General features: G+C 52.3%; 1 protein-coding gene across 5 annotated transcripts in view; it reads left to right on the top strand.

The window, feature by feature from the left end:
• The window catches only part of LOC101878352 (ankyrin repeat and fibronectin type-III domain-containing protein 1-like), a 222179-nt gene that overhangs the window by 58754 nt on the left and 143504 nt on the right, over window positions 1–19921 (top strand). For all 5 annotated transcript variants that reach the window (XM_034065185.1, XM_031050263.2, XM_031050264.2 and 2 more), the window contains exons 2-3: window positions 961–1154; window positions 3353–3570. In XM_034065185.1, the coding sequence (XP_033921076.1) occupies window positions 1082–1154; window positions 3353–3570 (291 nt within the window). In that variant the 5' untranslated portion in view covers window positions 961–1081. The remainder of the gene's footprint in view (window positions 1–960; window positions 1155–3352; window positions 3571–19921) is intronic.

Here is a 19921-nt window from a genome sequence, read left to right on the forward strand (position 1 = left end):
TGTGAGTTCTCCTTCTCTAGAGACATTCAAACCCCACCACTATAAACTGCTTCTGGTGGCCCTGCTTTGGCAGGTCGTTGAACTGGATGATCTCCAGAGGTCCCTTCCAGCCCTAATGGTTCTGTGCTTCGGTGATTGTCTCCTCACACCATAGCAGTGCTGGGCATCTGTTCCTTTTTATCACATTCCCATTTGTCACAGAATCTTCACAGCATGGCCTGGGCCAGTCTTTTCTCTGAGGATGGCACCTGCAGATCATCCCTTGAGAGAAGCTGTGGGGTGAAGCAGGAGAAAAGGGGACCTGCTGCCATGGCCCACTGCAAGGCTCTGGGGTTTTGGAGAAGGTGGCAGCTCATGGTCCCGCTAGTCACATGTTGTGTGTCTCGGTCACCTCTGCACCCCATCATTGAACTCGGTTGAGTTTTGACTCCACAGAGACCTTGTCCTTGTGTTTCTACATGTTTCATGACACCTTTGTGACCTCTGCAGTACCTGCTGCCTTATTCTGCCTTGCTATAGACCAGACCTTCCTATAGCACATGCCCCGGGCACTCTGGGGTGCCTGGTTTCCACCACAAAAAGCATTCCGGTGTCTCAGATGATGCTCAGTGCCAAGTGGGGTTTTTATTCTCTTCAAGACAGTTCATGTCACTTCAGTCTTAAACCCTCTGGTTGTTTTTTTGCTTAAACCTGATTCTCTGTGAATTTTGAGCTGGTGTGGCTGCGAGAATGCTTCACGTGCTGATGGTGGCTTGCAGCTCAAGATGCAAATCCTAATTTAAATACACTGGTGAAAGAAAAAGGCTTTCCTTTAGGACCAGCGTTCAGATGGCAGGTGCAGTTTGGTGTTGGGAAGCTCTGTATGCTCTCAGCCCAGTGGCCGCACTGTGTGTTCCGGAAGGCTCCTGGCCTGAAGAAGCCACCCCACTGACAGGGGTATCCTGTGTTTTCTCCCTCAAGGTCTCTGGACAGGAAGCTGCAGCGGCCGCTGCTGGGGAAGTCCCGTACACTGCCCAGCATCCCGCAGTCCCCGGTCCTGAGCAGACTTCCCCTCCTTGACCCTGCCGTATACAGGGAGGAGATGCCAGAACAGAAGCCCTACAAGAAACACTCAACCCCTGACCCCCAGAAGGGCTGCACAGTCCCTTCTGCTGGTAAGTAGCTTCTGCTGAGCTTCCACCCTGCCTGCCGAATCCTGGTAAATCTTTCCTGCTTCAACAGGGGCACAAATTCCTGGGAGAACATTTGGTCTTGATGATCTTAAAGGTCTTTTCCAACCTAGTTCACTATGATTCTATGGTTCTATGAAATGATGAAATAAATCCAGGTCCAGCCTGTGTGGGGTTTATCCTTCTCTAAAAGCAGCCCTTCCTGGTGAGTTTTGGGCTATTTTTTTCTCTTCTCTGAGGCTTTGAGCCTGTTACTTCAGCCTCCCCATCTTTCATAGTCTCCAGGCTGAGCAGCAGCCCCAGGTTTCTCAGTGTGTCCTGGTATGGGAGGTGCTCCAGCCCCCTGATCATCCTCATGTTTTACTTGTGTGCTGATCCTGATGAAATACTAATAGGGTTGGGATAGATGCTCTGAACAAGTTTATTAACAAAAACCTGCTGATTGCCAGAGTGTTTCAGTGCTTTTGGTGCCAGCAGAATCACTCCAGGGCCATAAAAATGATGGGGAAAGAGATTATTAGCATGGAAACAGTGATAAGGGCTGCAAGCTGGTGCTGATAGTCCAGTGCTAAATAAACCCTTAAAACCCAGTTCCCTTCCAGCAGAACTCTTGTATATTTATTTTGATTTCTTTTAAATCTACTCTGCTCGTGGTCAGGTCACTGTGAGCTGGATTGATGTCGATGCTTTGCAGCTTGTGTTTCAGTTCCTAATTCTCCTGCAAGTCCTGCCTGGAGAGGACCTTGGCATGGCCAGAGCTTGTCCTGCTGTGCTGGCCACAGCGGTGCTCCGGGTGTGCTGCAGGACCCTGCTGTCCTTACAGCCCATTGTGAGAGAGGGTCTTTGATGGGAGGAAGACCTGTGGGACAGCTGGCATAGGAGGCTCCTTGAGACATGAGGGGGAACACTTCTGGATAGGTAGGTAGGTAACTGGAGGAGACTCCATTATTTTTATATCTTAAGCAGAAGTTCCTCACTGTGAGGGTGCTGAGGCACTGGCACAGGTTGCCCAGAGAAGCTGTGGCTGCCCCATCTCTGGCAGTGTTCAAGACCAGCTTGGATGGGGCTTGGAGCAAGTTGGTCTGGTGGAAGGTGTCCCTGTCTGTGGCAGGGGGTTGGAACTGGGTGAGATTTAAGGTCCCTTCTAAGCCAAACTCTATGAGTCTATGATTATCATGAGGATGAAAAGGGCGCTGGAGCACCTCCTGTGTGAAGAGATGTGAGGCTGGGGACAGGGGATGGTGGCTGAGCCATCACAGGTGAGCGCAGGGGCTTAAGGCTGTTTCCTCCTTCTGTGTGGGATGATCCTGCATGTTGGGTGGCTCTGTACCAGGGCTCTGTGCCTGTGTCATGGCATTCCCAGCGTAGCCCCGGAGCGATGTGTTCTGGTGCTGGCAGCCTGGGTCTGGGCTCCGACTGATGTGTTTGTGCATTGAATAATCACAGCTTTCAAACAGCAGTTCCTGTGCTGTATGAGTTGACATTTGGAGAGGAGCAGGAGCAGCTTATTAAATTGAAAGTAGGGGAGGAAAAAAGGATGCAACGCAAGTGCTGTGCTCTAGGTTGCCTCTTTGTTCACAGTTTTCAGCTCTCTGCCTCTCTTTCAGCTTCTCCTCTTGGTTCTGATCATTCTGATTCAGTGCCTTCAGAGCCACTGGTAGGTCTCTGCACACAGTGACCTGTTTTTACACCCTAAAAAGCTCAGGAAGCTTGGAGAAGAGATGTGTGTTGAGAGGCAGGAGATAGAGCAGTTGGTTGTGGCTGAGGCTTGGAGCAACCTGGTCTAGTGGAAGATGTCCCTGCCTGTGGCAAGGGGTTGGAACTGGATGAGTTTTAAGGTCCCTTTCAACTCAAACCGTTCCAGGTTTCTGTGATAACTGCAGTAATGCCTGGAGGCTTCACCTCTGGCCAAGTCTTCATTGTGCTCAACTGTATTTGACCAGTCCCAGCCAGGAAGATACTGGGGACATGAGGCTGGACAAGGTAGAGCAGGGGGTACATGAGGCTTGCAGCAGGGATGTGCCCTCAACCTCCTCCAAGTTGGGCATCACCCATCCCCATGGCAAGCTGGTGGTGTGGGGTGCGCAGGATGGATCCAGGCTGCCCTCTGGGCATCCCCAGGGGGGCTGAGGGATACGACATGGCCTGGGCCATGGCTCTGATGGGGTGGCATGTCCTTCTAGGGGAGGCCTGGCGGCTCGAGGATGACTGTATGGACCCCCACCAGGATGCCCAGCTCAGCACAGCCGTGGAGGATGCCCCATTCAGCTACTTCCGTACCCGCTCCTTCTACATGAGGAAGAGTCTGTCAGTGGACAACCACCTTGGCTCCCTCAGCTATGCTGTCCACCCAGCTGAGACCAAGGCCGAGCGTGTCAAGACCAAACTACGGCGGCAGTTTGTGAGTATTGGGGCATCTTCCCCCTCTGCTTTCGTACATGTGCATCCTCCTGAATCCATCAACATGTCAGACAGCTATTTTTATGCTCAGCATTTCCAAGACAATACATAAAGAGGCTGCTCCAGCCTAGTGGAGCAGGTGGTGGTAGCTCTAGGTTGTCCACCTTGTGGCAGAGCCCTTCTCCATGCTATTGCTCACTGGGTGATGTGCAGGGCAAGTCTCTGGGTACTGCTACTCAAAGGATGGAGTGAGATTGGAAGTAGGAAGTGAGTTTTCCCATCCTTTGCCTCACATATGTGAGCAACTGGGTCTATTCAGTGGTCTGCCCTGGGACAGCCAATGGGTGCAGTGAGGGGCTAGGTTGCTGAGATCAACCTTGGGCAGATTCAGCCCTTTGGGGCATTGTGGTGGCAGGATGGCAGGGACATGGCAGGGCTACACTGCAGCTGCAGGTGCTCTGATCAATGTTTCATGGGCTTTGTCTGTTGTCTTCCCCGAGACACCGGAGATGGGGGTTTGGGTGTCCTTCCTCCTGCCTGTTACTGGCTGTGGGGTTGTAATGAGGGCTCGGGTGTCCTTGTGCTGAAAAGCACTTGGTGTTGATTGGCAACAGGTGGGAGCATCAATACAATGTGATCAGACATCCATGGAACCTAAAGTGCCGCTGAGAGCTGCCAGCTGAGGCATTGGACCTCCAAAATCATTCACCTTCCTCTAGCCCAGAGGAGAGGCTGATCCCCCACTGGGTTGCACAGGCTTGTGCTGCTTCTGGTGTCCCTGGGACTGTGTCTCTACTGCGTGCTGTGGTTTTTGGCTCTCTGTGCTGGGATGGGCTGATGAACATCCCCACTGCAGGAGGACAGACCTGACCTCGGCAGCGTGTTGATTCTTTTCCATGTGCAGCAGAAGTGGGTGCCCATGGGGGTGAGTCTGGGGGAGCTGCCTGTGGTGCTTGTGAACCACTTGTGTGGGAGCTGCTGCCTTCAGGCTCAGGATGCGGGTGACAGCCTCGGGGATGGACGTGAGCGGAAGCGAGAAGGGGCTTCTGGTGGGTGGCTGAAGGGTATTGGAGGTGTTTAAGATGAGGGGGTAAGGTCCGCTTTATCTGTCTTTCAGCCTGGATCTGCAGCCCCAAGGTGCCCCCAGGACAGTGGGAGGGTGGGCAGGTCACTGAGATATTGGGGTCTTCGCCTCTTTTGGTATCTCTGTGGGACCTGTCACCCACAGCCTCACTTCTGCAGTGGGGATGGGCACAAAAGGTGTGGAAGGACTTGGGCTCTCTGCACCATCCTGGTGCCTGCAGAGAGCTGGGCTCTTCCCTTCCCCATGGGACACCCTGCTGGCTGCTCAGCACCATGTCAGCACCTGTCTGTGCTGTCTGTGTCTGGTTTGCTTTGGCTTTTGGATTCACAGGGTTTCAGGGACCTCTAGCTTTCCTTGGTGAACCCATGGAGCTGACTGTTCATCTAGAAACAGAGCAGGATTTTTTTAGGGTGGGGTTTTTTTCCCCCCCTCTTCTTGCTTTGTCATTTCTGGTTTGCTTTAACAGCTATGAGATGTTGCTGTAGGCTTGGCTATGGGCTGGGACCTTGTGAGACCTACTGAGAGACATGGGTTCATCCTACCTGGAAAGGGCATCAGCAGGGCCCTTCAGTGGAGGTTCGGGCCTGTGAGCCGCAGGGAGCTGAGCCAGCATCTGAGGCTTGGGTTGGTGCTAGACCAGTATTTCCCACCCAGCTGGAGAGCCTGGGTTTGAAGTATAGACTAAAGGTCCTGCTGACCTAGGGAAGTTATTTCCAAGAACAGATTGCTAGTGCTGAACTCAACATCCTTCCAAGGTTTGGCAGTTGTTTTCCATCCCTGTGCTGGAGGCATTGTACTTTCACAGAATCCAAGGGTGGGGTGGAAGGGACCTTAAAGCACATCCAGTTCCAACTCCTGCCATGCACAGGGACACCTTCCACCAGACCAGGTTGTTCCAAGCCCCGTCCAACCTGGCCTTGAACACTACCAGGGATGGGGCAGCCACAGCTTCCCTAGGCAGCCTGTGCCAGTGCCTGGCTGGCACTACAGGAGAGAACAGGATTTGCCTTTTCCGCAGTGGCTCATCTGGGACCTTTCAGGAAAGTCCATATTTAAAGCTTGATTCATTTTTCCAGGCTGTTGCACTTATCCAGCTTGTAACAGTAGATTTCTGGCTTTTCTCTTGCTGTGCTGACAGTTTGAGCTGCTATTGCCTTGTGATGTAGCTCCTTGGCTTTCTATTTTGGGAATTGCTGAGTGAGGGGGGAAGATGCAGAGTTTTCAGGGGGGCATCCAGGACCCTAACCTGGCAGGGTGATGGAGACAGGGCAGAGATGCTGCCCGCATGTCCCCTGTTTTGTGCAGATGTCTTGCATCCACTTGATGAGCCTCTATGCGTAATGAGGCTTTACTGTGGTCCTGGGCATCTAAGCTTCTTTGAGGGAGAATTTCTTATAGCTCATATGGAAACATTGGAAGCTGCCTCCCTGCATCCTGGGGATGAGGTGCTGGGGTGCTGAGATAGATCTTGGCTTCTCAGATGGTGCACCTGCAAGTCCTGCTCAGTCCTGCTCCCCTGGAGCAGCCCTTCCCATGGCTGCCATCCTCTGGGAGTGTGGTGGAGGGCGGATTCCCCCCAGCCATGGTGGTGTGGTGTGTGCCTGCAGTCCCACTGCTGGCATGTGATGGATCTGCACGTACAGATGACTTGAATTTGCATAATTTGAATTGTAAATGAATCCCAGTTTTTGTGATTGTCACAGTGAGTTTTCTTTCTAATAAGCCTTTCCTTTAGCTCCTCTAAGGCTTAGAATGTTGGTGACATCCTCTTCCACCTTTGAGGAAGAGGAGCATCTGATGGCTTTTGACACCTGCATGTCACGTGACTCCCCTGCCTTACCCTGTGGGTCCAGCACATCTGTGCTATGATGGAGGTGGTGGCCGTGGCCAGGGCTGTGCTCTGGGACCTGCCTGTGTGGTTTTGGGTCACTCGGTGATGGACAAGGGGCTGTCTTGGGTTTTTTTGCCCCACTGTCTCTGTGCTGCCTCTGAGATGGCAGTGAGAAGCAGGGATGAGACCTTCTGCAGTGCACCTTGCCTGGGGGAGCAGGAGAGCATGATGGCTGTGTTACAGGCTGTGCTGAAACTCCTGAGCTTCACAGGAGCCCTGCTCAATAAAGGTGGAATTAACCCTATTGAACTCACCATTAGCCTTACGGAGCCTTAAAGGAGGTCGCCCAGGACTGAGTCATGGTCTGTGGTGACTGCTAGGATAGGCAGTGCAGATTACAGCACTGCTCTGGCTGAATTTATACTCTGTTTTTCCCTTTGGCCCTGTCCTCCTGGTCCTGCCCACTGACGTTGTGATGTTACAAGGAAACCTGTTAAGCTGCTAGTGCAGATCCTGTTGGTACCCAAAAGAGGAAGAGCCAGCAGTGACTGGGGTCGTGGGTGCTGGCTTATGGGCCATTAGCTTGGTTTACAGCAGGTCATGTGTGTTTCAAGTAGGTGAGGCTCAAGTTTGTGTTGCCTCCTTGTCTGTGTTCTCATGCAGTGATTAATTTTGATTTTTAATTATTATTATTTTGTGTATGGTGTGTTTTTCGAGGCAGTTAAGCTGTTGGGAAATGTCTGTGCCCTCCGGGAAGCACTTAGAGCACTGTTTGCCTTGGGAGCTCTGCAGATGAGTTGCACAGAGGTAATCCTTGCCTTACAACAGCCGTAATGAAGGAGGAAAGGCTAACTGGAACGGTAGAGCCTGGGAAAAGGAGGCATGAGAAGACAAGCTGGCTTTGTGGCAGAAACCTGGTCAAATGTAGTGCTCACTGGAGTTACGAACAGTGCCTGGAAAGAGGCAGGTGCTGACTGGCATATACACATCCAGGTTTTCCTGTTACCATGGCTAATGATCAGTCCGGGGGCTCCTCCTCTTCCTGATAGACACTGCAGTGATGCTGAGGAGCTGGAGCATGCAAGTCTGTGCAGAAGCCATCTCGCCCCAGTAGCACTGGACCATGGGATGAGACTATCCTGGACTGAGTGCTTAGTGCCAGGCAGAGCCTGGAGCAGAGCGGTTTCTGCTTAGTGGGACCCATCCCTGTGTTACTGCAATGTGTGCAGGGACTTTCTTAGTCCATTGCCTGCAGCCCATTATCTCCTGTGTGCAGCAGTGCTGGGGGCTCTGACATGATGCTTTGGTGACAGCAAAGTCAGACTCAGGCCCACTGTAATCCCACCGATGCCAGGGAAGTGACTGCAGTGCTAACACTCCTGCTGCCTTGTTTTATGTTGTTTTATGTGATACAAACTGTGCTCTCTCATTACTGGCTTGGGAAAAAGTTAGCAACCAGTCACTTGATGCTTGTTCATGCCCTGTAGTTGCATGCAACAAATATTAAAAGTTCAGCCTGGAGCAGGCCAGCTGTGTTTCACAGAATCCCAGAATGGTTTGGGTTGGAAGGACCTTAAAGCTCATCCAGTTCCAACCCCCTGCCATGCACAGGGACACCTTCCACCAGACCAGGTTGCTCCCAGCCCCATCCAACTTGGCCTTAAACACTGCCAGGGATGGGGCAGCCACAGCTTCTCTGGGCACCCTGTACCAGTGCCTCAGCACCCTCACAGGGAAGAACTTCTGCCTAAGAGCTCACCTCAGTCTCCCCTCTGTCAGGTTAAAGCCATTCCCCCTTGTCCTGTCCCTACAGGCCCTTGTCCAAAGCCCCTCTCCAGGTTTCTTGGAGCCCCTTTAGGCACTGGAGCTGCTCTAAGGTCTCCCCTTAAGGAGCCTTCTCTTGTCCAGGCTGAACAAGCCCAGCTCTCTCAGCCTGGCTCCAGAGCAGAGCTGCTCCAGCCCTTGCAGCATCCCCATGGCCTCCTCAGGACTCTCTCCAACAGCTCCACATCCCTCTTGTGCTGTTGCCCCAGAGCTGGGTCAGGACTGCAGGGCGGGGGGTGGTCTTCGCAGAGGACAGCAGAGGGGGAGAATCCCATCCCTCTTGTGCTGCTCACGCTCTGGGGATGCAGCCCAGCACATGGGGGGGGGGGGGGGGGGGTTGGTTCTAGGGTCAAGTGCTCACTGAAGCCAGGTCATGGGGAGCTGCTCATTCACCAACACCCCCAAGTCCTTCTCCTCAGGGCTGCTCTGGATCATGTCTTTGCCCATGAAGGGATCAGTGATGAGGGTGGTACTGCCCTCAGTGGCTGCCTTAAGGAGGTAAATACAAAGGTGGATGGAAGATGCTCACAGTTTGTCCCATGCCTGTGCCTGTCCCCACCTCGGAATGATGCTCACTTGGCAACTATTTCTCATTGATAAGTCTTAAAAAAACATATTAACCTGATAAATAACATGACACTTGAGCTGAGGATTCTGTGATTGGTTTTGATTTGAATGCTTCCAGTTCACAGGCTGGATCTTAGTGTGAACTGTATCTCATTTCCCAGCGTCCTTACAAGGGAAGATGCAGGCTGGCTTTGGTCCTAACTTGGGCCTTTCCAATTAACTTATGCAAACTACTAAGAAATAACTTCTAGATTCAAAACACAATAACCGCAATTAAAGCAGCTGCGATTTCACTGCAAACCCAGTGTTTGCTCCCTCTGCTGGCTTTGTGTTGGGAAGGAGCAGCCTGTGTCCAGCCTGTGTGTCGGTATGGGGATGCTGGTGGAGCACAAGGCTGGCTTGGGAGGTAATGGAGAGAAAATCCGATGAGTTGACAGAGTGAAAGGCAGCAACTTTCCAGCCTCCAATGAATTTGCATTTTGCTTCTGGGCAAGGAGCATCAAATGCACAGAGAGCCCTGGGGCTGAGGGGGAGGGAAGCAGAGTTCTAAGCCAAGATCCAATTTTATTCTTCTTCTCCCAGCTAGACGTGCTAAAAATGTGCACTGTGTTCTTTGGTATTGGCTTCGTGTGAAAGAAGAAAACGACCACAGTGAGACATTAGCTGTGCTCACCTCTGAGGCCACCAACACAAGAGGGATGTGGAGCTGTTGGAGAGAGTCCAGAGGAGGCCATGGGGATGCTGCAAGGGCTGGAGCAGCTCTGCTCTGGAGCCAGGCTGAGAGAGCTGGGCTTGTTCAGCCTGGACAAGAGAAGGCTCCTTAAGGGGAGACCTCAGAGCAGCTCCAGTGCCTAAAGGGGCTCCAAGAAACCTGGAGAGGGGCTTTGGACAAGGGCCTGTAGGGACAGGACAAGGGGGAATGGCTTTAACCTGACAGAGGGGAGACTGAGATGAGCTCTTAGGCAGAAGTTCTTCCCTGTGAGGGTGCTGAGGCGCTGGCACAGGGTGCCCAGAGAAGCTGTGGCTGCCCCATCCCTGGCAGTGTTCAAGGCCAGGTTGGATGGGGCTTGGAGCAACCTGGTCTGGTGGAAGGTGTCCCTGCCTGTGGCAGGGGGTTGGGACTGGATGAGCTTTGAGGTCCCTTCCAACTCAAACCAGTCTGGGATTCCATGATCATTTCATGAGCTAGAGTATTCCTCCTTTGCTGCAGGACCAGTGCCTTGTAACGTAAAACTGGGATGAGTTTTCAGCTTGGTGCTGCATTCTGGTTTGGGTCCCAGTGATCCTGGTTTGGGTCCCAGCTAAAGCTGGCCCAGTACATGGAGAAGTAAACACTTTTGGATGGCTCAGTCTTGCTGAGGACATGAAGCCTTGTGCTGGCAGGACCCTGGCCATTTTCTTGTTGAGGTTATGTGGTGTCTCACCCCAGCACGGCTTCTCTACCTGCCTTTTTTGGCTGGTTTTCCTCTCCCAGCCACTTGGTGTGATGGTGACAGTGGCCAGATATCTGCTGCTGAGGCCCATCCTGGCTTCTGCATCCAGCCAGGGAAGATCTGGCTCCTGGCATTGTTCCTGTTCATCCCAAAACGTACAGCCTGATAGGTTTTGTCAGCCTGATTTCTTGTTCTTCTCACTTCTGGGCTCTGTGGTGTCTTCTTTGCCACCAAGAGTGGCTTCATGATTGTTGGTCCCTGGATTTCAGCTTGGTTGCTGCTCAGACCAGGCCTACATCCTCTGCTGACCATAGGATCCACCTTGAGATCTTTTTTGTGTTTCCTGTGGTAGATCTGCTCTTCCTTTTGAGCTTTCCCTGATAGCAGACAGCAAATCTGGTTGCTGTAGTCTGTTCCTATATGGCTTGGACCTCTCAGTCTTCAGGTCTTTGGGTGTTTTGACCTGGGGAAGGCAAGTGCCCCAGGTTAATGAGTAATACAATCCTCAAAATACATTTAATCAGGTATTGGAGAGTGCCAGCAAAGAAGGTACTTTGAAAGCCTGAGGTTTAAATGCTTCAGAGCACTTCTCTGCAAGGAAATCCATGCAGTACTGTGCCTGAATAAGCCCTTTTGGACGTTGTTGTGGGTTTGTCTAGGCTCTGGCAAATGGATTCAGCTGCAGAACTGGGAGCAATTTAGCGTAGGACTGTCTGCAGGTTCCACGTGGTGTGTGCTGGGTGCCATGAGTGGATACTACAAGCCCTCAGGAGGTGCAGCTTGCTGGGGATGTGCAGGGTAAACCACCAGAGTGCTGTGAAGTGCTTTCTCTGTTAGATCTGTGCAGCTCCGAGAGATGGTCGGTGGTGTCAGGGGGTGGGTGCAGTAGCAGTTGCGTGCTGCAAGAGGTCTCTGCAGCACTGCGCTTCAGCATGCTGCTACCCACCGCAGAGCAGCAGCTCCTCGGGCTGCTCTAACTTTGCTTCCCCATATCTGGAAGAAGGGCTTCGCTTCACCTATCCCTGCCCTCGCTGGAAAGCGTGGAGTTCCCTTCAGCCTCACGGTCTCCACACTGCTCCCTGCACCTGGGAGCCTGGGGCAAGCTACCAGAGCTCCCTGAAGCACTAGGGTCACTGTGTCCAAACACAGTGGTGACATCTGCATGCTCATCCTGAAATGAAAGCTGCAGAGCTCTGTGGTCTCCCTGCATCTGCATCTGGATCCTAGACTTGACTCTTTGCTGCTGTCTGCTTTCCAGTGTGAGCTATGATGGTGAGGACAGTGCTGGGACATGGCCTTGGTGCCACCTGGGGTGTGCTCATTCTGCTGCAGGCACTCAGGGTCCCAGCACCTCTTAGAATCATAGAATCACGGTATGGTTTGGGTTGGAAAGGACCTTAACGTATCCAGATCCAAAACCCTGCCATGGGCAGAGACAATCCCATGTAGGGTTTGCTGCATGCGTGGCTTTGCTGGACCTCAGCTAAGGAGCAAGTGACTTTGTGGGATATTGTTGCAGACCAAAAATTGTATTTTCTGGCATAAAGGCTCATTTACCTGCCCCACCTATGTCTGCAGCTTTTGTGGGATCTTGGCAGTGGCAGAGCTGATCATCAGTCCTGCCTCTTCCCTGTATGAACAGCTTCCCTGGCAGTGCATGTGGCAGGACAGTCTCCATGCTGCTTCACCAGACACTGGCACATATCTGGGGCCACCAACTGAAGAGGGATGTGGAGCTGTTGGAGAGAGTCCTGAGGAGGCCATGGAGATGCTGTGAGGGCTGGAGCAGCTCTGCTCTGGAGCCAGGCTGAGAGAGCTGGGCTTGTTCAGCCTGGACAAGAGAAGGTTCCTTAAGGGGAGACCTTAGAGCAGCTCCAGTGCCTAAAGGGGCTCCAAGAAACCTGGGGAGGGGCTTTGGACAAGGGGGACAGGACAAGGGGGAATGGCTTTAACCTGACAGAGGGGAGATTGAGATGAGCTCTTAGGCACAAGTTCTTCCCTGTGAGGGTGCTGAGGTGCTGGCACAGGGTGCCCAGAGAAGCTGTGGCTGCCCCATCCCTGGCAGTGTTCAAGGCCAGGTTGGATGGGGCTTGGAGCAAGTTGGTCTAGTGGAAGGTGTCCCTGTTCATGGCAGGGGATTGGAACTGGATGAGCTTGAAGGTCCCTTGCAACCCAAACCAGTCTGGAATTCTATATGAGGAGAGGTGATGTCTCTAACTTCACATTGCCAGATGTCTCCTTTCCCCCTCTATGCACATGTACTGGTGCCCACTCTGGCATGTGGGAGCACGCTGGACACCATGAGGCCTTTCTGGGCACAGACAGCAGCTGGTTCAGCTCCTTGGGCTGGAAGGAGCAAACAGTGTGGTGGAGATGTCCCCAGCCTTGTGCAGAGGGAGAGGGCATGGGGATAGCTCTTTGCCATCTCCAGAGCCCATGTCCGGCTTTCCCACTCTCTCATGCTATGTGAGGAGCACAGTGAAGCAGAGGTTTGGAGAAGGAGCTGGCAGTGATCTCAAAGAGGATGTCGGAGGCTGAAGATTAAGCGGAGCATTTCCGGTGGGAACCAGACGGTGTCTGGGGTCGGGTGTCACCTCGCTGTGACGGCAACAACAGCCTTGCGGCTCTTGGGAAGGATGGAAAAAGAAAGGATACTGAAACCTAAGAGCTGTTTTGCTATTTACTTTGGTTCTGTTTTTACTCCAAGAATAGAAACAAAGACGATTGGATTTGCATCACCAGGAGCAACTTGAGGAGCGAGGAGGAAGTGGTGGGGCCTCATTAGGAGCAGGAATGTGCTGGCAAAGGGAGGGCCTGGTGACAGGGAGAGAGTTTGACCTGGGGGATCCTATTTGCATGTTGTTCATCTCTCATCTCCCTCCTTGTGTTTTATGTTTTTGCTTAGTTTGTGAGCTTCAGAAAGACAAACCTTATCTCTGCAAGGGAGCACTTGCCGATGCAGAAATAGCCCCGGATCAATGGAGAGGAAAGTGCCTTTGGAGGCTGCCCCACTTGCATAGTGGCGCCTTGATCTCCTTGAAAGAAAAGGAGATTTATCTCTTTTGGAGCTGACTATTTAGAGGTCTCTGCCTGTCACATGCAAAGAGCTGTTTTTCCTTCCTCCTGCTGCAGTCACATCTCCGGTCTGAGCCTGGTCGCACCGGAGGACTAAGATTAGCTGCAGAGGGGTGGTGATGGGTGGCTCTGTGGCTGCAGCTGTGGGACCTTCAGGCTCACTGACCTTTGGCCAGGAGGAGGAGGAGGGCTGGGGATAGGCTGGGCTGAAGGGAGCTGGGATGGATGCTTTGGCTGTGGAGTTCTTGACACCTTGTTCCATGGCAAGGGGTGCACTTGGTGCCAGCTGCTGAATCTCATCTTGCTGAAGCCTCCAAGAAGCCCAGGAGAACGTGAATTGGGACCCAGGAATGACTGGCAGTGGAGAAAGGCAGAACAGTGCTTTTGTGGGGGTGAGAATTTCCCTCTGATTTCTTTGGCTGTTACAGAGGGGGATTTCCAAGGTAGAATAACTTTTCTGAGATGCCCACTTACCAGCGTGACAACATTCAACTTCTAGATCTTCCCATTTCCTGCCAGCAGAAATTCCCTGTCTCCTGAAGAGGTTCAGCACCTCTGGATGCCTTGAGTAAAGCAGTAGAGAAGCTGCTGTCCTGGAAAGCACCCAATTTCCCTGTGAGGTGGTGGGGACTTGACACTTCTGCTTCAGTCCTAGGCCCCTGTTATCTCCTGGAAAGGAGAGGGAGGAAACTGACTGCTGCAGGAGACCAGGAATGGAGTTTTACATAGGCAAGCTCTATAGAAAGGAACATTGATAGGGCCATGCTGGGTCTAGGTCCTTGTTCAACTCCTACCTTCAAATACAGCACTAACTGCATTGCATAGAGAGGAGGAGGCACACACATAGTCTCTGGTACGCCATGGCAGAGGTGAGCATGTACTGAGTCTGGCTTTGGTTCACGGTGCTTCCACTCTGGTGGGGCCTTTCCCTTTCATTAGTTGGCTTCTGTGTTTTTATGGGTTCCTCTTTCAGGCTTGAAAGACAATAGCAAATCCAGCTCACAGCTCAGCTGGTTCATTCAGGCTTTTGTTCAAATGACCATTCACTCGTCCTTGTGGCTGTTTAACATACCTCTGGTGGGCATCTGTGGCTTTGGCTTTGGGACAATAGGTCTTGCTGCTTGGCTGATAGCACAAGAGCATTGGCTGCCCCAAAAGTAGGGAAAGCACTGCAGACTTTGCTTGCCATGAAGAGACACCAACTCCTTGTCCTGGGCTTATGCCTCATGGTGCTCTACATAGCTTCCCTGGGAGACTCTGTTGCTGACCTCAGTTTCTCCTGTGGGCAGGATTCCAGGTGGGAAGCAGGAGATGCTGGAGACCTACCTTCCCAGGTACTTAGCTACCATCCTTCCATCTTCTTCCTGAGAGATGGCATTGGCACCATAGAGCTATTTTCCATGATTATGCAGTGCCTGCAAAATCAGCAAGCTGCTCTGTCATCTGAGAAGTGGAGAAATTGCAGCTCTTCAGCTCAAGTATTGCTGCTGAGTGACTTAAATAACCAGAGCATTTTCAGATGTTGCTTGCTTTGAGTCTACCTTGTGGCTGTTTGATAGGATGAGCTGAAGCTGAGGGGAGCTTTATTAGTTGGGCCTGTTTTCCTGGGCTTATACACCAATTTAACACCTGCAGGGTAAACTATCTTTAGTTCCTTATCAAAGTGCTTTTCTTTCCTTGTACGTGGTCATAGGCACCCATAGATGATAAAGCAGAGCTTAACAGCCAGTGGTGCCTCTGTAGAGATGTCTGTCCAGTTGCATATGTGTCCTGCTTTAGGGTACCCTATTCCTGCTTCTGCGTGGTGACTGGGAATGCTGAGCTCGAACCATCTGTCTATTTGGGCTAGATTTTCATAGGAATCCTTTGAAACTGTGAAGTGGTGAAATAGATCCACCCCAGCACATATGCCCATGGGGTATTGACAGCCCCATTTGGTTTTGGTGCTTGCTTTCAGTTTCACAAGGGTGATCCTGCTCTTTTCAGGCCAAATCACAAGATGGTGTTGGGCACTGCTTCAGCTGGAGCTGGTCTCTGTCCCATGGTCAGGTGGCAGTGTCTGGTGCACACAGAGCCCCGCTGGAGCTTTTCTTTCCCAATTGCAGTTGGGTTTGCTCATGCTCCTTGTTTGCTGTGTGTGCACCATCCTGGGGTTTGTGTGTCTGACGAGGACTGAAGCACAGCAGCTGTCCTTGGGGGAACATCGGGAAGCCGCAAAAGCCAAGTGGGCGCTCCGAGTGTGCTCTGATGGAAGAATTCATGACCATGCTAGGAAAAGCCTGATTTTTCTTCCTGAGAAGGAAATAAATGAGTAAGTTTCTGTCACAGAGCAGTGGGCTGACCACAGTAAAGGGGTCTGGGAGCTTCCTAGTGCAGAGGGAAGCTCAGGAGATGGTGGGATCCAGCTCTGCTCATCCTGTAGGACACCCAACCTGTGGAGCCATAAGCTCTCTTCCCTGTGAGGGTGCTGAGGTGCTGGCACAGGTTGCCCAGAGAAGCTGTGGCTGCCCCATCCCTGGCAGTGTTCAAGGCCAGGGTGGACAGGGTTTGGAGCAACCTGGTCTAGTGGAAGGTGTCCCTGCCTGTGGCAGGGGATTGGAACTGGATGAGCTTTAAGGTCCCTTCCAAACCAAACCATTCTGTGACTCTATGATCCTTCCTCTGCAACTGGTGCAGGGATGAAGTAACCCCATCCACATCCCACTCTCCTGGCCATCCCCCTATAGCCTGACCTGGCAGCAAAGGAGAGCCTGCCAGAGGGGGGGGGCTCTGGCTTAGGTTAAATCACAGTTGGTCAATGGCCTTGGCTGCTGGGAGCTGGCGTGGGGATGGTGCAGCTCAAAGCCTGGTCTAAATATTTTTCATTACCCTGCATTTGGAGACCTTCTACAACCAAACCAGTGACAAGGCTCCTCTTTTTCTGTTGCCAAGGCAGAAAATACTTAGATCGGCAGCAAAGGCAAATAATCTTGGTCTAGGAATGGGAAGGGTTTTATTTGCCAAGTTCTTTTTGCTTAGGCCAGATCTTTATTTCTTGTTGGTTTTGTTTAGTAGTTCCCATCCTACATACACTGAGACCCTGTTAAGGCTTGGCCGTGTTTCCTTTCTACAGTCCCATCCAAAGCCCCCAGGAGCGTTGCTCCCCCTTCCCAAAAAGTCATTGTTCCTGGAAAGCAGAGCAGCGCTGCTGGAATGTTAATTGGGGAACGTGAATAAGGAGCACTACCCTCAGCCTACCCTTCCCCAGCCCCCTCTGAACGAGCAAATTGAATTTGTTTGGGCATTGAAGGTCCTGTCTCTCCCTCCCTAAAGTGTCCATTGTGCAGCTCCGCATTGGGATTTGCTGCCATTTGTTCAGGGAGGTTTTCTTTCTTAAAGAAAGGCAGTTTTTAAGGGGGGACACACAACACTTTCTTGTGCTGAGGGCTGAGGAGATGAGCTGGGATAGGCAGGGGAGCGAGTTTGTCACTGTGGCCATTCCCAGAGGGCTTTGTGCTCTGTGCATGGGAGATGATGTGTGTTTTCTCATCTCTCCCTCTTGAGCCCATGGAGAAGTAAGTGTAGGGTCTTACTCCTGTGGAGGAAGAACCCCAAGTATCAGCAGGGGTTGGGACTGACCTACTAGAGAGCAGTTCAGCTGAGAAGTACCTGGGAGTCTTGGTGGATGATAAGTTGACCATGACCTGGCAGAGTGCCCTTGAACCAGGAGGGACAAGAATGTCCTGGGAGGACTGTGGCAGCAGGTCAAGAGAGGTGATTCCTTCCCCTCTACTCGACCCTAATGAGGCCACATCTGCAGTCCTCTGTCCAGTGCTGGGCTCCTCAGTACAAGAAAGACAAGGAGCTACTGGAGAGGGTCCAGTGGAAGCCACAAGGATGATCAGGGGTCTGGAGAGGTGTCTCTCTTACAAGTAGAGACTGTGGGAGCTGGGCATGGTTAGACTAGAGCAGACTGAGAGGGGATCTCATCAATGCGGATCAGTACCTCAAAGGCAGGTGCCAGGAGGATGGTGCCAGACCCTTTTCAGTGGTGTCCAGTGACAGGATGAGGTGCAATGGCCATAAACTAAAATGCAAGTTTCACCTCAACATGAGGAAGGACTTCTTTCCACTGAGGGTGGCAGAGCACTGGAACCTGCTGCCCAGAGAGGGTTGTGGTGTTCTCCCTTTCTGGAGACATCCAAACCTCTCTGGACACGTTCCTGTATAACCTGCTCATGGTTGGCCCTCCTTGGATGATCTCCAGAGGTCCCTTCCAACCCTAATGATTTTGTGAGCTGGGGAACATGAAGTCCAGCCCATGTCTGTAGTGGGGATTAAACTTCCCAGTGTGTCCTGGCGGGTGTTCAGGGTGCTGCTCCGTGCCCTGAGCCTCAGGTCCCCATCCCTGCTCCACTCAGTCCAGCGGCACTGGTGGAGGGCACGGTTGTGCTGGGGCCGTGTCCAAGCTGTGCTGGCGGGAAGACTCTGCTGGCAAGGGTGAGGCTATGAGGCCATCCGGGAAAAGCCGCTGAAGCTGCTGCAGTTGGCACAGGGGGATTGTGGTTTTGCATCTGTGTTTCCCAGTGGCAAGCACAGCATTGAGTGCTGCTCTGACACCCTGTCCCAGCCCCAGGCTGTGGTTTTATGGCTGAGATTATGGTTCCCACAGATGTGCACAGCTGGCCTGGGAGCTCTGTGCTGAGCTGGGAGCAGCACTGTTTCTTGGAGCTCGGCATGGAAGGACTTAGCTTTGTTGCAGGCTGGAAGGGGAGATTTGGCCATGCGAGCATCAATATGTTTGTTTTCCTGGTCACTGGACTTTGGATTTACCAGTTGAGCCATCATATGGGTTTTGCTGGTGGCTGTAGGGATGTGGGTGTCCCGGGATCTCCATCCCGTGCTGGCAATGTCATGACTGGGTGGGGTTAGGCTGGTTGGATGGGGCTTGGAGTAACCTGGTCTAGTGAAAGGTGTTCCTGCCCATGGCAGGGGGTTGGAAGTGAATGAGCTTTAATCATAAGAATCACAGACTGGTTTGGGTTGGAAGGAACCTGAAATACCAGTGGTCCCAGTGTTTCCGTAAGATGCTTCTGCCAAGAGGATCAGGAAAAATGGTCTTACAAATGGGCCTCTGGAGGCCTCAGAGCTGGTGGAAGAGAGAGGTTGTGCCTGTTTGCTTCCTTACAGAATTGGGAACTGGACTTTTTTCTTACATACACTGATTCTTATTGTCAGCACTCTGCATTTAGTGGTGTTTGGCCATCTAAGAATTGACCTAGTGTTTGGAGGGCCCCTTGGCTGTTGTGGTGTTGGGGCAGGCTGGGGAAAGGGTGAACACCAGGTATGTTGTTCCTCTGATGGGTCTCAGTAATCTCATAGCTCAAATATCTCTTAAGTCCCTTCTCCTCCTGGCACGTTTTATGAGGGAGACTGCAGAAAGGAAGGAGGATGGTGCAGAAAGCTTGCAGGCTCATCTGGACCCCCCAAACCATGTCTGATCTTCCATGTACAAGCCTGTTTGGGGCTGTGGGGCTTGAAAAGCTGGCAGGGTCCCCTCACTACTGTGCTGACTCCTTCTCTGCAAGGAGCTCACACATCAGCTGTGCCTTGGTGCAGAGTGTGTGCCTGACACTGCTCTGATGGTGCCACCAGTTACAGAGATCAGCGAGGTGGTTTCTGTCTTCCACCAAGGTCCCTACACAAAAGGTGAGAAATCCTGTGGCAGGCTAAAGCACAGAGCCCTGGCCTTGTGAGTCCAGGGCTTTGCACTCACCAGGTGCACTGGGAAACATCTAAGTGAGGACACGTGAAACTGTTTCGCACATCATTTCTTGCAGTCTCCGTAGGGTTCCCCTGCTTGTCTCCATATCTTTCTCTCCAGATCTGCTTTGTCAGGATGATCATGGAGACCTTGCTCGTCTCAGCAGGCAGCACTGCAGGGGCAGGTTTATTTTCACTGCTCCACAACTCACGTGTCTTTTGCAAGCAGAGTCAAATACAGAGCCAGCTCCTGTTGTGCACAAGGAGAGGCTAGATCCCTTCCCAGCGTGAGGCAGCTGGAGCTCTGGGATGATTCCTTCTGGAGCAGGATGGATGGAGATGCTGTGTTGGGGTCCAGGGACTGCACTGCAGTGGGCAAGCAAATGGGATGCAATTCTCCCTCTGCAGGAGAACAGTTTTGGCTTTGAAGCTTGATGTGGTGCAGTGTCAACAAGGTGAAGGTGTTGCTAGGGGTGACTCTGGGAGCTGGGGCTTGGGCAGAAATATGTCTCCCAGGTTGCCAGGGTCTTATGGCCCACCTGTGGCCCTGCATGCAGCCTGGCACCCAGAGCACAGCCTGCCTCCACACCAGGGGTTCTCTGGGAAGCTCAAAAAGCCACTTTTCCCCCATCTGATTGGATTTCTCTTTTTTTTCCCCTAAAGCTTGCACTTTAGAAGCACATCAGCTCCATCCCCCATCACTTCTAGGGAAACAGTAGTGTAGATCACTAAGTCTGCAGAGGGGCTGAAGAAGGCAATTCTGCAGAGATGGCTTTGGAATGAACAGTGAGGGCTT

This window comes from Melopsittacus undulatus, chromosome 8 (genome assembly GCF_012275295.1).
Source record: "Melopsittacus undulatus isolate bMelUnd1 chromosome 8, bMelUnd1.mat.Z, whole genome shotgun sequence".
Taxonomy (NCBI): domain Eukaryota; kingdom Metazoa; phylum Chordata; class Aves; order Psittaciformes; family Psittaculidae; genus Melopsittacus; species Melopsittacus undulatus.